Source organism: Berghia stephanieae, chromosome 13, assembly GCF_034508935.2.
Source record: "Berghia stephanieae isolate SIO BIC M18660-M18661 chromosome 13, UCSD_Bste_1.3, whole genome shotgun sequence".
Taxonomy (NCBI): domain Eukaryota; kingdom Metazoa; phylum Mollusca; class Gastropoda; order Nudibranchia; family Aeolidiidae; genus Berghia; species Berghia stephanieae.
Genome location: NC_088372.1, coordinates 33,115,134 through 33,132,086, shown reverse-complemented (window position 1 = coordinate 33,132,086; position 16,953 = coordinate 33,115,134). Strand labels below are relative to the sequence as shown.

The window sequence follows — 16,953 nt, the reverse complement described above, 5'->3', positions numbered from 1 at the left end:
ATCATCATCATCTCTACTATAAGCCAAAATTTTACTTTTATCTAGCTCCATTATTTTCATCGGAGTTTCTTTGGGTTTTTTTTTATATCTTCAGGCCTGGAAAAGCCTGTGACTATTGGGGATGATGGAGACAGAGATTCACAGGTGACCATATCGATATATAACGAAGACGTCGGTCAATACCAGGTGAGAACAGCCCTGCTGTGGCATTTGGATCATTTTGGCATGAACGTTTTGTACTCAAATTCTATCCTGTGATAATGATAGTAATAATAATAATAATAATAATAATAATAATAATAATAATAATAATAATAATAACATTTTTCTCCTCTGGATACACTTTTATGCTCGTCGGAGAAGTATTTCATAAGGGCGTCCGCCATTGTCCGATAGTTTAGTACCAGTAACTAAGTTACTATGCGTCATTACGGGGGAAGTGACGTCACGGCTGTTGAAGCCTATTATTAATCTTTAAAGTTAATTGTAGCGATTAAAATTTTAATCTCCTAAAAAATTACGATTTTTAAAAATGTTTAAGTTGGCAGATCTGAGTAAAGGCAACACCGTGCTTCATCCATATTGTATTGTTTCCTATCCACATCCCCATCTTTGACGCTATTCCCTTTCCATCCAGACATATGCAATGAGGGCAAACAAGTCTGGAAACCTCGAATTCACTCAACCTGGTGTGACGTCATTTCCGTGGCCGCTTAGCTATGGAAAGCCCCCGCCAAACGAACCAAAGTGTGGCTATTCCAAACTGAGTTGTAGCGACGATGGTAAGGGGGTGGTGGTGGTGGTTGTGGTAGTGAATGTGATAGTGGTGTGACGTCATTTCCGTGGCCGCTTAGCTATGGAAAGCCCCCGCCAAACGAACCAAAGTGTGGCTATTCCAAACTGAGTTGTAGCGACGATGGTAAGGGGGTGGTGGTGGTGGTTGTTGTAGTGAATGTGGTAGTGGTGATGGTTATAATAGGCATTGTGATTGCTGTGGTGATGGTGATCGTGGTGATTGTGATAGTGGTGTTGGTTATGATGGGGATGGTGGTGAGTGTGGTTGTGGTGGTGGTGGTGGTGGTGGTGATCGTGGTGTTGGTTATTGTGGCAGTGGTGATGGTTATTGTGACAGTGGTGATGGTGATTGTGGTGATCGTTATTGTGGTAGTGGTGATGGCGATGGTGCAAGTGGTGATTGTGGTAGTGGTGATGGCGATAGTGGTGATGGTGATCGTGGTAGTGGTGATGATGATCGTGGTGATAGTAATGTTACCCAAGAATAGCAGATGACAGGACCAGGTGGAGATCCCTTGCCTCGTCTCAAGTGCCAGCAGGCCCAGATATGATTGAGTGAGTTGGGAAGGGTGAAACCTATCTCATGATGTATAGATAGTATGCAGATGACGTCACTCAGGCCTTTGTTATTGTTTTTGCCATCCGCGTTTTTGAATTGTTCTCACTAAACTGTATTAACCAGACTATAAAAGTTCATGGTTACACAGAGTTTGTGTGTTGGTTCGTTATACATCCGGATGGCAATGTTGTGAACTCCTTGGGCAAGCGCATTCTATCTATACTTTATCATTCAGAAAAGGGAGTGGAGCAGGCTGTTGATAATAACAAGAAATGAAGTGAATAGGAAAGTACCAGAAGACAAAAGAGAATAAAAACTTCGCGGCGGCGATGGAGGCTCGAACCCGCGACCTTACTGGTAAGACAACTCCGCCTGGCCGGGAAGATGGATAGCTCATACGGTAGAGTCACTATCTCCCCGGGCAGGCAGAGTTGTCGTACCAGTAAGGTCGCGAGTTCGAGCCCCAACTCCGCCGCGAAGTTATTAATTCTCTGTTGTCTTCTGGCATTTACTATTCACTTCATGTCTTGTCATATACTTTATCATATTTATTTGATAATTTCCAATCTTAAGGATACATTTTGAGTCTGGTTTTAGTCGCTCCATCTACAAATCTCATCGCTTTATTTTTATTTCTCAGGCAAAACGGCTGATAAAATCATTGCCAGTTCGTCTGTCCTCGTCGTCATCATCATCGTGGCAATCATTATCGTCGTCTCTCTTTATAGGTAAATGATGAAATGAATAAATGCATGAATGGATTATTCTACTGATAAATAAATAAATAAATATATAAATAAATAAATAGAAGAGGGGGGGGGAATGGTGGCAGCGTGGCTAGGCTGGATGGTCTTTGTTTCGTACCCAAAAGGTACCGAGTTCGACTACCCGTCTTATTGCATGGCCTTGAGCAAGTCGCCTCACCCTAGCTCAATTTGCGGCGCTGCACTGCGGCTGACGCCTGGATTATTCCAGTCTTCCCTTGGAATAGACCCTACAGACAAATTTCGCCATGCGAATGAAAAAGTGCATTATAATTTATTTTTATTATTATTTTATAAAAATAATAAACAAACAAATAGATATATTCACGTTCAAAAATAATGGGAAAACTTTAACAAAGCACCACCATGCTGTTAACTGTGTAAAACCGTAGCCATCGTTAACTTATAGATAGAATGCGCTTGGCAAAAAAGCTCATAACATTGCCATCCGGAATTTTAACGGACCAACACACAAAACTGTGTGTATCCATGAACGTTAATAGTCGGGTTAACACAGTTCAGTGAGCATTACTCATAAACGCGGATGGCAAAAAACATTAACAAAGACCTGAGTGACGTCATCTTCGAACTATCTATAGCCTGACACTAAAACCCACAAAGACCCATATTTTTTACGCCATTTTTAGGTTAATGGACCGCCAAGTGAGTTGTCTTTAGTAGTGATCGAGGAAACAAGTGATCCCATTGGTTGACCTGTTGAATACAACTCACGATTTGTTTTCTGTTGTGGACTTGTCTTTTGACGTCATTGGGGGGTTACCATTAGTATCAGGCCTTGAGTTTACGAAAGCCACTGGAAAACACGCCCTACTTTTGGTGTGTAGTGAGTAGATATAACAAAGTTATTATTTATGGATGTGTTGTTTTCTTTTTTTTTCGAAGTGATTGCAAAACACTGGAGAGACAGAATCGCTTCTGTGCGTAGCCATCCTTAACTTATAGATAGAATGAAGTTGACGTCTCCCAGGTCTTTGTTATTGCTTTTTGCCATCCGCGTTTATGAGTAATTCTCACTAAACTGTATTAACCAGACTATAAACCTTCAAGGTTACATACAGTTTTGTGTGTTGTCCAGTTTTACTTCCGGATGGCAATGTTGTGAACTTCGTAGCCAAGTGCATACTATCTATAGCCTGACACTGACCAAAAAATGACGTCAAAAGACCAGTTCAACAAAAGAAAACAAATCGTGAGTTGTATTCAATAGTTCACTCAATAGGACCACTTTGTTTCCATGAGCTCTACTAACAACAACTCACTAGGCGGTGATAAAAACAATTAATGACGTCAGAAGACCAGTCTTTTTGGGTCTCCGTGTCAGGCTATAACATAACGATGGCTACAGTATCAAGCCATAACTTTACGAAGGTCACGCTGATACTGACTAAAAAAATGACGTCAAAATGCCAGTCTTTTGCCACAAAAGAAAACAAATCGTGAGTTGTATTCAATAGTTCAACCAATGAAATAACTTGTTTCCATGAGCACTACTAACGACAACTCACTAAGCGGTGCAAAAACCAAATAATGACGTCAAACTGCCAGTCCTTTTGGATTTCAGTTTCAGGCTATAACATAACGATGGCTACGGTATCAGGCCATAACTTTACGAAGGCCCCGGTCAGGCGACAACGAAACGATGGCTCCGCTAATACTAACTCCCGAATGACGTCAAAAGACAAGTCTTTGACCACAACAGAATACAAATCGTGAGTTGTATTCAACAGTTCAACCAATGGGATCACTTGTTTCCTCGACCACAACTAACGACAACTCACTAGGCGGTCCACTAACCTAAAAATGGCGTAAAAAATATGGGTCTTAGTGGGTTTTAGGGTCAGGCTATAAGGATGGCTCCGGTTTTACACAGTAAACAGCATGCTGGGTCTCAGTGTCAGGCTAAAACTTAACGATGGCTACGTTCTGTGCTGCTCTAAACACCAACATGCGCACCAAAGTCTGCGACAATACATGCAGGAAGAAGAAGAGTGAATATAACTAAAATATTCCGTCGTAATTAATCATTGTTTAAAAAACAAAACTAGCCTATATTTTTCTCTATTTAAAGACGATCCAAACGCCAAGGGGAACAAGACTTGTTGTGGTGGTTAATTCAAGGGACAGAACTCGTCATGGCATCTCAGAGGACGAACGTCGGGTTGTCCACAATTTATTCCTCAAGAGCGAGCCTCAAAGGAGCAAACCAAGTGCCCGACATAGCCGTCACGTCGTCAACTGCCGCTTACAACGGCACGGAAAAAATTGCTATTTATAAGGTCAATATTAAATATTACTTATGTTCAATTTTTGTCTATCAATGTTTTTATATTCAGTCTTTAAGAGCTCTGATGTCCATACACCTCAGTTCATTCAGTTTCTATAACCTTAAAAGTTCTGTAGCACGTCTTTTTGCTACTCTCCATATATTATACCATACCATAACATAACATAGCATAACATAATCCTAACATGACATAACATAAAATAACATAAAATAACATATTTTTTGTGCTATTGTGTAGTCTTGTGGTATGACACTCGTTTCCAGACAGGAAGGTCCTGGGTTCGAGCCTCGCTCTGCGTATAGTTGAGTCCTTCGAAAAGATTCCATACTCTCATTTTCTCACCGTACTCTGGTGTAAAATGAGTACCTGGCCGTTAACAGCGTTGTCTTTATCTGTAAAATAAAATGTAATATCGCCTAACAGGCATCATGCCTCTTTCTACATGTTACTTGTTGATAACCCAGTGTGTTATGGGTCCATTTTTGTAACTGAAATACATAATCTCAAGCCAACACAAAAATCCCGCGCCCCTATCTTATGCTTGGTTTATATATCTAGTTTTGATCTTGATTTATATTTCATCTCAGTGCTTTATCTGCTTCTCTCTCTCTCTCTCTCCTCTCTCTCTCTCTCTCTCTCTCTCTCTCTCTCTCTCTCTCTCTCTCTCTCCCTCCTCTCTCTCTCTCTCTCTCTCTTTCTCTCTCTCTCTCTCTTTTTTTCTTTTTCTTTTCTTTTTTTCTCTCTCAATCTCTCCCTCCTTCCCTTGCACACACACACACACACACACACACACACACACACACACACACACACATTTTTACCTATGTTTTAACTCCTATGATGCAAATGTAATATAATATATAATTTCCTTTTCTTGTTTACCCGAAGAAGGCCAAAAGCCGAAATGTTTACTTTATTTTGTATCTTTTATAAAAGGCATTTTTTTTACTCCATTCATTTTACTATAGATAGTACGAAGTTGACGTCGCTCAGGTCTTTGTTATTGCTCTTTGCCATCCGCGTTTATGAGTAAACTCTCACTAAACTGTATTAACCAGACTATAAACGTTCAAGGTGACGCATAGTTTTGTGTGTTGGTCCATTATACTTCCGGATGACAATTTTGTGAACTTCTTAGCCAAGCGCATACTATCTATACATTTTATAGACTCATTTATGCACCTCTAGTAGAAATAACATTGTCCATTACAACGATATTGGATCAAGGCCATCATTCCATTAGTTTTAGTTTATCAGACCTTCCAATTTGAGTATTTCATCTCACTGTTTTTGGTCTCTTTCGGATCGGAAAGTCCCGAGTTCGAGCCTAGCTAGGCGCATGGTTGAGTCCTTGGAAAAGGCTCTTTACTTACATTTTCTCACCGTACTCAGGTGTAAAACGAGTACTGGGCCGTTACCAGTGTTGTCTCTGTCCGGTAAAATTGTAATATCTTCTAACAAGTTTTACTTTGATAAATGTTGCTGTTGGTCAGGGACGCTTTGTAAAGCGCTTTGAGCACATTAAGTGGACATTGTGCTATATAAAAGCTCAAGGGATTTTTTGTATGTTTGTTTACTTCACAGGGTCAACTGGTCAGGTTAAACCGACTAGACATCAAACAGGTCAAATTGACCACCGGCCTTCTTCATGATTTTAAACAGGTCAGTCGTTTTCTTTCTTTCTTTTCAAAAAGTTTAACGTTTTCTTTTCGTTTCCGTGGAACTTGTCGGATTTGTGGATGTACTCGTAAAAGACATTGTATTTTAGTGTATCTCCTCCTTTAAAGCCTCTTTGAAGACACAGTAGCTACTTCCGTTCAGTTTTCTGTGAGTGATTTTATTGATGTTATTGAATAATATTATATTATATTATGATCGCATGTGCTTATCTGTATAAACGCTTGCGAGCACTTTTGGTGGAAGGGGGCGCTATAGAAATTACGCATTATTATTATTATCATTATTATTATTACTATTATTATTATTATTATTATTATTATTATTATTATTATTATTATTATTATTATTATTATTATCATTTGTATCATTGTTATTATTATTATTATTATTATTATTATTATTATTATTATTATTATTATTATTATTATTATTATTATTATTATTGTTATTATTACTATTATTTGTATCATTATTACTATTATTAGCATCGTGTCAGATGAGCTTTCTTTCAGAAATTAGATTGTGCAGGTTACTAGTACAATATGTGCTAGTATCTGGTTATAGATAGTATGCGCTTGGCTAAGAAGCTCACAACATTGCGATCCGGAAATAAAATGGACCAACACACAAAACTATGTGTAACATTGAACGGTCATAGTCTGTTTAACATAGTTTAGTGAGAATTACTCATAAACATGGGTGGCAAAAACAATAACAAAGACCCGAGTAACGTCATCTTCGTTCTATCTATAAAGTCTGGACGATGAATGCAGAACTGGAGAGGCGAATCAATGTTGTCGAGAACATGAGTTACAGGAAAATCCAACGAGTGCCATATCTAGAACATGGAAATAGAATGTACGGCTTGTTGTCTTGTGATATGACACTCGCTGTCGCATTGAAAGGTCCTGGATTCAAGCCTCGCTCGGCGCATAGTTGAGTCCTTAGAAAAGGCTTTTTACTCACCTTCTCTCACCGTACTCAGGTGTAAAATGAGTACCTGGCCGTGAACAGCGTCGTATTAATATCGCCTAACAGGCATCATGTCTCGTTCTACATGATACACGTTACTGTTGGTGGAACGCTTTGTAAAGCGCTTTGAGCACATTTGGTGGTTATTGCGCTATATAAAAGCTCATTTTTTAAAGACCATATCATTTTAATTTCACGAAACATTTACAACCCTGCTATACTTTCCAAGGGGGTCCCAAAGGCTCAGATGGTAGATCACTCGCTTTCCAAGCAAAGGACCCGACATCGATCCCAGCTGCAGTCGAGATCCTCCCCCCCCCCCCCCCCCCCCCCTTCCTGATTGGGTACCAAGCTATGTGGACTTGTGGTTTGACACTCGCTTTCGGATAGGGAGGTCCTCGGTTATAGGCTCGCTCGGCGCATAATTGTCCTCGGAAAAGTAAAAGGCTCTTTACCACATTCACCGGCAAGTGTAAAATGAGTACCTGGCTGTTGACAGCGTTATCCCTGTCGGAAAAATAATTGTTTTATCGCCTAATAGGCGTCATGTCTCGTTCTACATGTTACGTGTTGCTGTTGGTCAGGGACCTTTTTAAAGCGCTTTGAGCACGTTTAGTGAATATTGAGCTGTATAAAAGCTCAGTTTAAAAAAAGAAATATTAGATCTCGCAGAACGTAAATCCCGATGGAAAAGCGTCCTATCCAAAGGATAGCAAGCAATTGCTATTCTAAGTTCCACGTTATAGAGACGGGGAAAAACTCTGGCTCCTGGGACCTGATGTCTCTGTATGACTATTGAAGGGGCAGCGTAGCGTGGCTAAGCGGTACAGTCTTTCGTTTTGTAACCGAAATGTACCAAGTTCGATCACCCGCCGCTGCGCAATGTGGCCTTGAGCAAGTCACCTCGCCCTAGCTCAGTTTGCAGCGCTGCACTGCGGCTGACGCCTGAGTTATTCCAGTCTTCCTTTGGAATAGACCCTACAGACAAATTCCCCCTATGGGATGAATTTTTAAAAAAATGAGCTTTTATATAGCGCAATATCCACTAAACGTGCACAAAGCGCTTTACAAGGGGTCCCTGGCCAACAGCAACATTTAACATGTAGGACGTGACATGACGCCTGTTAGGCGATATTACAATTTTTCGGACAAAGACAACGCTGTTAACGGCCAGGTACTCGTTTTACACCTGAGTACGGTGAGAGAATGTGAGTAAAGAACCTTTTCCAAGGACTCAACTATGCGCCGAGCGCGACGCTCGAACCCAGGACCTTCCGATCTGAAAGCGAGTGTCATACCACTAGACCACATAGCCGCACAAACAAAGGGAATGTTATTTATTTATCTATTTTTTTTAAAATATTTTTTTTTGCTTTTCTTTTTAACTCTCCCCTTACCAGCCATTTTCAAGATTTTCCCCAAAACTTCACACCAAACTAACACAAAAATATATTTTTTTTATCACTCAAACACAATGGCAGTAAAGTTTTGAGATAAATGATTTCTTTACCAAAATATGCTCTACAACATACTGTTCATTTTCTTTAAATTGTATGATGTACGAGAGAAATTTTGAAAAGGAACAATGTTGGTTGTATCGTAACGAATGTGACGATTTTCTTATAGTTGGTGAGGAAAGGGTTAAGAAATCTTTCCATTTGTCCAGGTACGTGAGTTGAGTCATAATAATCTAGTGCGTATCCATGGCGCCACTGTGGATGAAACCTGTGTCTGTCTTGTCATGGAAATCTGCCCCAAAGGAACTTTACAGGTAAATCACATTGTCCCAAATTTTCAAGACAATTTGTTGTTGCAATGCGATCCTGAATCCTGAATTGAGAGAATACGCGGCTATGTGGTCTTCTGGTATGACTCTCGCTCTCGGGTCGGAAGGCCAAGGGTTCGAGCTTTTCTCGGCGCATAGTTGAGTCCTTGGAAAAGGCTCTTTACTCACATTCTCTCACCATGATCCAAAAATGCTCTGGGTCTGAGGAACTAATCGTTCAGTTTCAACAACATTTATTGAATCGAAGAGGCGTATGCCGCTCTGTAGTTGAAACCAAAAATTCGTAAATCTACGAAGTTTTCGTAATACTAGGCAGATCTGATAACATTACAACATGGCTGGTTACAGGCTTAATTTAGGATTAAATCCTTTACATGCCTTTGATATGAAAAATACAATATGATCGGGGCATAGTTGAATCCTTGGAAAAGGCTCTTTACTCAAATTCTCTCATCATACTCTGTTCAAAAAATAATTGTAATATCGCCTCATAGGTGTCATGTCTCGTCCTACATGTTAAGTGTTGCTGTTGGCCAGTGACCCCTTGTAAAGCGCTTTGAGCGCGTTTAGTGGATATTGCGCTATGTAAAAGCTCAATGTTTAATTTTTTTAAAAATAATATCATTAATGTACAAGTAAACCAATGAGTAAGAAAACATAACATTCTCATATTGAAATCTTAGATGATACAACTCTCTGTCGATCAAAGTTTTAAAACTACCCAGAGAATATGCATTATTTTTTTCGAATTTAACATATTAATATTATTCCACAAGTATATTTCTGTCGTACTCTGGAAAACACATATTTAAAAATTTGGCCAGAAAACTCGTCCTTCAAATATCGATCGAATTAAATCGATCGATATTTGAAGAACGAGTTTTCTGGCCAAATTTTTAAACATGGGTTTTTCCAGAATACGGCAGATTTACCTCTTCGTGGCCTGGAACTGTCGTCTATATGTCATTCAGTTTTATTTGTTGTTTTGTTTGACCAATGACCAGGACCTCCTGGGCAGCGATCACGTGACTCTAGATGCACAATTCAAGTTTTCACTGACCATGGACATCATCGATGTGAGTTTTTACCACTTTAGTAATGATAATACTACGTAAATAATGGCCTTAGCAATACGTAATGATAATACTACGTAAATAATGGCCTTAGCAATACGCATTCCGCCAAGGCATCAAACCGTCGCCCTGGCATTCCATAAAGGAATATATATATATATATATATGTTTCTGTGAACTCCACAGTGAGTGACTCCATTTATATGTTATATTAACTCTAAACAATATTATCGAGCACTCTCGTACCTACAAGTACCCACCAACACTCATAACTATAATATGATCTAAGTGCATGCTGACATATCATATGCAGATGAAGACAATTTGTTAAGCGTTAATAATTGTTAAGAAAATTTATTAGTCTATTAGTTAATTCTGCAGGTTATTCTGGAAAAAAAAACCCATATTAAAAAATTTGGCAAGAAAAAACTCGTCCTTCAAATATCGATCGATTTAAATGACCCTCATCTTGGCAAAAAACTCTCAAACCTGGGACTTCGCGAAGTCCCAGGTTTGAGAGTGTTTGCCAAGATGAGGGGTCATTTAACTCGATCGATATTTGAAGGACGGGTTTTCTGGCCAAATTTTCAAATAATTATTTTCCATAGTACGGCCGAATTGTCTTTGGTTGATTTTCTACCAGGGTCTGTGTTATATTCACGACTGCCCATTGAAATGGCACGGACGACTGACCAGTGAAGTGTGTCTCGTGGACAACCGGTTTTCTGTCAAAATCGCCAAATATGGACTTTCTTCTTTGTATGACCAAGTAGAATTGGACATCTCCTCGCAGGAATACAAAAACAGTAAGAAATATCAAAGTTTATTTTCATTAATTTCTTAACTTTCTTTTTGTTGTTGTTGTTGTTGTTGTTATTGTTGTTGCTGCTGTTTTGTTTCAGTTAATTCTCTCCGTACCCGGGTGCACTTATTAATTCGCAGGTCTGAAAACCAAATTCTTTATGGCCGTATTGTTATATTATTAGAAATCTCAAAATAAAATAAAAAATGACGCAGAATATTGTCCATTACAACAATGTCAAACTAGGCCCAATAAGTGGGTTCGAATGTCAGACCTGCATACATGTACACGTCGCTCCTAGCCGATCATTTACATTGTTTTCCCCGAAATGGCATTCCCACACAACAATAAGTCATGAAAATGGAAGCCTCAATTTATTGAACAAAGACATATAATGTGAAGGTTTCAGATTTCCCCTTCAAATTATAAATTCCCTTTATTCATCCCGTAGGGGAAATTTTTATTTAGGGTCTATTCCAAGGGAAGACAGGAATAAACCAGGCGTCAGCCGCAGTGCAGTGCCGCAAATTGAGCTAGGGCGAGGTGACTTGCTCAAGACCACACAGCGCAGCGGCAAGTGGTCGAACTCGATACCTTTCGGGTACGAAGCAAAGACTGTACCGCTGAGCCACGCTGCCCCCCTTTATCAACAAAAAAACAAACAAACAAAAAACGATGAATGAAACACAAAAGACGAATGACAGGTGTGAGAACGGTAGAGTTAAAGTTAACTACGGCATTCTCACTCACATCTCTCATTCGTGCTTTGTGTTTCATTTATCGTGTTTGGTTGATAAAGGGGAAACCCGAAACGTCCTCATTATCTGTCTTCGTTCAATAAAGTGAAGCTACTATAATTTTCATTACTTATATTTATATTATTTATTAATTCGAGCTTCAAGCAGCAACATTTTCATCACCTACACAACACACAAATCGATGTCTTTACACACAAACTTAAAAGATACATAATTCTGTACGTGTGTATGTCTGTGAGTGTGTATGTCCTTCGAAATGAATAAGTCCTTTATTTAAATATATAAATAAAAAGAGGAAATGTGTACTTTGGGATATTCCAAGGGAAGACCGGAATAACTGGTGCGTCAGCCGCAGTGCAGCGCCGCAAACTGAGCTTTGTAAAGCGCTTTGAGCACGTTTAGTGGATATTGTGCTCTATAAAAGTTCAACTTTTTGGGGTTTTTTTTTTAATTTTAGGACGAGGTGACTTGCTCAAGTCCACGTAATGCAGTGGGTATTCGAACTCGGTACCTTTCGGGTACGAAGCAAAGACCGTACCGCCAAGCCACGCTGTCCCCTCTCACAATTCTTTATGCAATGGTCATTCTGATTTCAGGTTGTCTGTGGAAGTCTCCAGAAACGTTGAGGGCACAGCCCCACCCTGGCAGCAGGGAGTCGGACATCTACAGTTTGGGAATCATCCTCTCGGAGATCGTTTCACGCGAGGGTCCGTTTGGACAAGAGGTGGCCTATATGACACTGGACGGTAGGTTGGGATAGTTTTTTTTTTTTTAATTGAGCTTTTATAACATGGATAGTTTGCGCTTGGCTAAGGAGTTCACAACATTGTCAACCGGAAGTATCACGGACCAGCAAACAAGACTTTGTGTAACCATAATCGTTTATTGATAGTATGCGCTTGGCTAAGAAGCTCATAACATTGCCATCCGGAAGTATAACGGACCAACACACAAAACTGTGTGTATCCATGAACGTTTATAGTCAGGTTAATACAGTTCAGTGAGCATTACTCATAAACGCGGATGGCAAAAAAAAAAACAACCAATAACAAAGACCTGAGAGACGTCAACTTTGAACTATTGATAGATAGAATGAAGGTGACGTCACTCTGGTCTTTGTCATATTTTTTTTTTTGCCATCCACGTTTATGACTAATTCTCATTTAACTGTAATATCCAGATTGTTAAAGTTCATGATTACACAGAGTTTTGTGTGTTGGTTCGTTATAGTTCCAGATGGCAATGATGTGATCTTCTTAAAAGGTACATCCTATCTAAGCGCAATATCCACTCAACGTTCTCAGAGCGCTTTACAAGAGGTCCCTGGCCAACAGCAACACATAACATGTAGGACGGGACATGACACCTGTTAGGCGATATGACATTTTTATTTTCTGACAGAGACAACGCTGGTACTCATTTTACACATGAGCACGGTGAGAGAACGTATGTAAAGAGCCTTTTCCAAGGACTCAATTATGCGCAAAAGCGAGGCTCGAACTAAGGATCTTCTGATCCGAAAGCGAGTATGATTGCTGAAGTTAGGGAGAAAGATACAAAATTGTGTATATTTTGCTTATCAAATTCACTTTATGATGTCTGCTTTCTCCGAAATACCTGCTCCCAGTAGCGGGTTCCTTAGATGGGACAAAGGGAGGCGCCACGAGGCGCAAAATCTAGCTTAGGGTATATAACACAAGGATTCATGAGCCGCTGCGCTCGCTGGCACGTCAAAGATATCACAGACTTGTCTTCATATATTATGTAGCGCGAGCAAACAGCACTGTGGTGAACTGGCTCGTGAAATCTTGTGTAACTCCTATAAAATGAACGATATTGTCCTCATTCTGCTCTTTGTTATTAATAATAATAATAATATCCCTTCATCAGGAGGGCTCTGGGCGCATAACATAGATTAACTTAATCATTAAGCCCTAACACAGTACACGAACAACGCTAATTATACACATTATCAAAAGAAAGCCTGTCGGAATAAGAATGTCTTCAATCGACGCTTGAATTCCTCTAGTGAAGACGAAGAACGTATCTCTAGTGGTAGTATATTCCACAACCTTGGACCAGAATGCTGAAAGGCGCGTTCACCAGCCTTCACTCGACAGCGGGGTGTTATCAATTTGAGGTCGTTCGTTGATCGAAGCGATCGCTGTTATTGTGTTTTAGACAGCTTTCTTTAATAATTATTTCTCAGTAACTATATCAAGAAGACCATAAACGCTCAAGGTTGCACATAGATTTGTGTGATGGAACGTCATATCCGACTGGCGGAAGTTGTGATTATTTTGCCTAAACGTATAGTTTCAATGTTCACCTAAGATAAGATTTTCGCCTCCCTAGTACTTCTCTTTGCCCCACCTAAGGAACACGCTACTCTTTTTATACGCTAATCACAATCAGTTACTAATTTCTTTATTTTCCATTTGTTCATTGTAGAAATTGATTACATGATGTCTTCCTTTCAGAGATCCTCCAGAAAATAAGCTCCCCCATGTCGGGTGCCCAGGTGTTCAGACCCACAGTGGACGTACCTCCAAAAATGGCCTACATTCAGGATGTGATGGACACTTGTTGGGACGAAGACCCCAAGAACAGACCATCAGCCACAGATGTCCGAACGTTGATGAAAAAGTCTGCTGGGTTAGCTGGCTCTGTAATCCCCTATTGTTGAAAAAAAAGTGTTGGGGGGGGGGGGGTAAATTCTTCTGCATATATAAGTGTGTGGGAGTGTAGAATCGTATTGATAGTAGTAGTAGTAGTAAGTAGTAGTAGTAGTAGTAGTAGTAGTAGTAAGTAGTAGTAGTAGTAGTAGTAGTAGTAGTAGTAGTAGTAGTAGTAGTAGTAGTAGTAGTAGTAGTAGTATGTAGTAGTAGTAGTAGTAGTATAGTAGTAGTAGTAATAGTAGTAGTAGTGTAGTAGTAGTAGTAGTAGTGTAGTAGTAGTGGTAGTAGAAGTAGTATGTTGTAGTAGTAGTGTAGTAGTAGTAGTAGTTGTAGTAGTAGTAGTAGTAGTAGTAGTATAGTAGTAGTAGTAGTAGTAGTAGTAGTAGTAGTAGTTGTAGTAGTAGTAGTAGTAGTAGTAAGCCTCGGAGTCCGAATGACGCTTGCTGAGAATTGTGTCATTCAGTCATAGTCGATGAGTATAGCTGCTCTCTCTCTCTCTCTCTTTCTCTCTCTCTCTCTCTCTCTCTCTCTCTCTCTCTCTGTTGTTAATTGTTTCCATAGGTCACGGTTTTGAGGCTGTCAAGATCTTGTTGTGACTTTAGTATGGAGGGTACTGCAATATTCCTTAGTTCTTCAGGGATTAATTCGGCCTTATCTGAATCCAGAAATGTCTGATTAGTCTGTAGACGTCTCTAGCTCATGTTAATTTTTTGCTCACTAGCACAGAATCACTGGAAAATCTAAAAATTCTAAAACTATTTTTTTTTACAAATTTATATACAAGTACGGCTATGTGGTCTTGTGGTATGACATTCGCTTTCGGGTCGGAAGGTCCTGGATTCGAGCCTCGCTCAGCGCATTGTTGACTTCTTGGAAAAGATTCTTTACTCCCGTTCTCTCACTGTTCTTATGTGGAAAATGAATACCTGGCCGTTAACAGCATTGTCTCTGTCGGGAAAAAAATGTAATATCGCCTAACAGGCGTCATGTCTCGTTTTACATGTTACGTGTTTCTGTTGGCTGGGGCCCTTTGTAAAACGCTATGAGCATGTTCAGTGGATATTGCCCTATATAAAAAATCTCAAAACCTCAAGTAATTTGCAAATCTTAGAAAGAAATTTTAAAAATGTAAGGGTTATTCTATCACTCGTTGACTCAAATGATTATTTAGAAATATCTGCTAGGCCATGTGATCGGTCAATAATTTTGACCTTGGCCTTGAGAATCTCCATCTGGCAGCCCTGTTGTCAGATTCATTTGCGCATACCTACAGATTTCATCATCGAACCGATTTTAAGGCTCAAAATATTCGTCTAGCTCGATCTATGTTAATTTCTACAAAACAGTAGTGTTATAATTAAAATAGACTAGTGGTGAACCAGCAATATTTGTGGAGAAATATAGGTGATTACGAACAGGCATCCATTATAATTATTAACATATTATTCTACTGTATTGTGCACACAAACATAACATCGGGAATTATGTCATCCTCTTCTTGTTGTGGATGAGATAATTAATATATGACAGTATCAAAAGAGATTTAAAATTACGTCACCTTTTTTCTTTTGTTGCGGATGTGCTAGAATCAGTTATATTCGAAAAGAAATCTAAAGTTCAAATTAAGGATTGAGAATATATATATATATATATATATATATATATATATATATATATATATATATATATATATATATATACATGTTCTGGCCTTTCTTAGATGTTTAAAATGAGTTCTTAGCCGCCAACAGCATTTTTCAGAGATCTGAACAGGTGTGTATGAAACGGTGCCAATCAAAGGATGTAAGAAAGAAAAATACAAGACAAAAACTATCTCAAAAACCAGTCTTCGTCGATTGAAGAATGAACCTCAGCCTGATAGGCGATAATACATTTATTTTTCCCCGATAGCGGGATTCGGACCCAGGACCTTCCGATTCGCACTCGAGTGTCATCCCACAAGACCACATAATCTCACCATAACGACAAATTTCCATATGGTGATGAAACGGGAATTTTAGATTCTTTAAGAATTTTACGTTTCACCGTCTTGCATACCATAAATATGTGTGTAGTAATCACACAACCTGTTGCATTTCAGCCAATCCAGTGTCAGTGTTAGCCTCATCGACAACTTGATGAATCGAATGGAGCAATACGCCAACAATCTGGAGATTCTCGTAGAGGACAAAACGGAGGAACTTAGGGAGGAAAAGAAACGATCAGAGGAACTTTTGTATCAGATGTTGCCCAGGTAAATCTGGGGATATGAGTATATATGTATAACATATATAAATATATAATTATGCTCAACTTCTACAATATTGTTTCGAGCATTCGCTCTCATCAGGAAATGCTTCTTGATGAGAGCGAATGCTCGAAACGACCATAATTGAACATTTTATAAAAGCTGCTTTTACCAAAAAGTTGAGTATTACTATTTCATGGTTTGTTTTTATAATATATGCCCACCAAGTACCCACCAACACTCAAATATATTTATATATTATACCGTGCAAGTTGCATGTAAGCTGACTTTTGTATCAAGACGTAAAATATCTGCATTTACAGATACACACACACACACACACACACACACACACACACACACACATGTATATATTCAAATTATTTATTTACCGCACCATTAATATTAAGCACTTTTATTTTATGGTTTTTGTCTTATACCCCTCTCTCTCTCTCTCTCTCTCTCTCTCTCTCTCTCTCTCTCTCTCTCTCTCTCTCTCTCTCTCTCTCTCTCTCTCTCTTTCATTCTCTCT

At 39.2% G+C, this 16,953-nt stretch overlaps 1 protein-coding gene across 1 annotated transcript in view; it reads left to right on the top strand.

The window, feature by feature from the left end:
- The window catches only part of LOC144958934 (atrial natriuretic peptide receptor 1-like), a 49,368-nt gene that overhangs the window by 16,918 nt on the left and 15,497 nt on the right, over positions 1-16,953 (top strand). Inside the window, exons 8-16 of the mRNA XM_078891233.1 lie at positions 1,995-2,082; positions 4,208-4,415; positions 6,009-6,086; positions 8,743-8,847; positions 9,867-9,938; positions 10,579-10,741; positions 12,092-12,241; positions 13,976-14,150; positions 16,275-16,427. Coding sequence (XP_078747359.1) covers positions 1,995-2,082; positions 4,208-4,415; positions 6,009-6,086; positions 8,743-8,847; positions 9,867-9,938; positions 10,579-10,741; positions 12,092-12,241; positions 13,976-14,150; positions 16,275-16,427 — 1,192 coding nt within the window. The remainder of the gene's footprint in view (positions 1-1,994; positions 2,083-4,207; positions 4,416-6,008; positions 6,087-8,742; positions 8,848-9,866; positions 9,939-10,578; positions 10,742-12,091; positions 12,242-13,975; positions 14,151-16,274; positions 16,428-16,953) is intronic.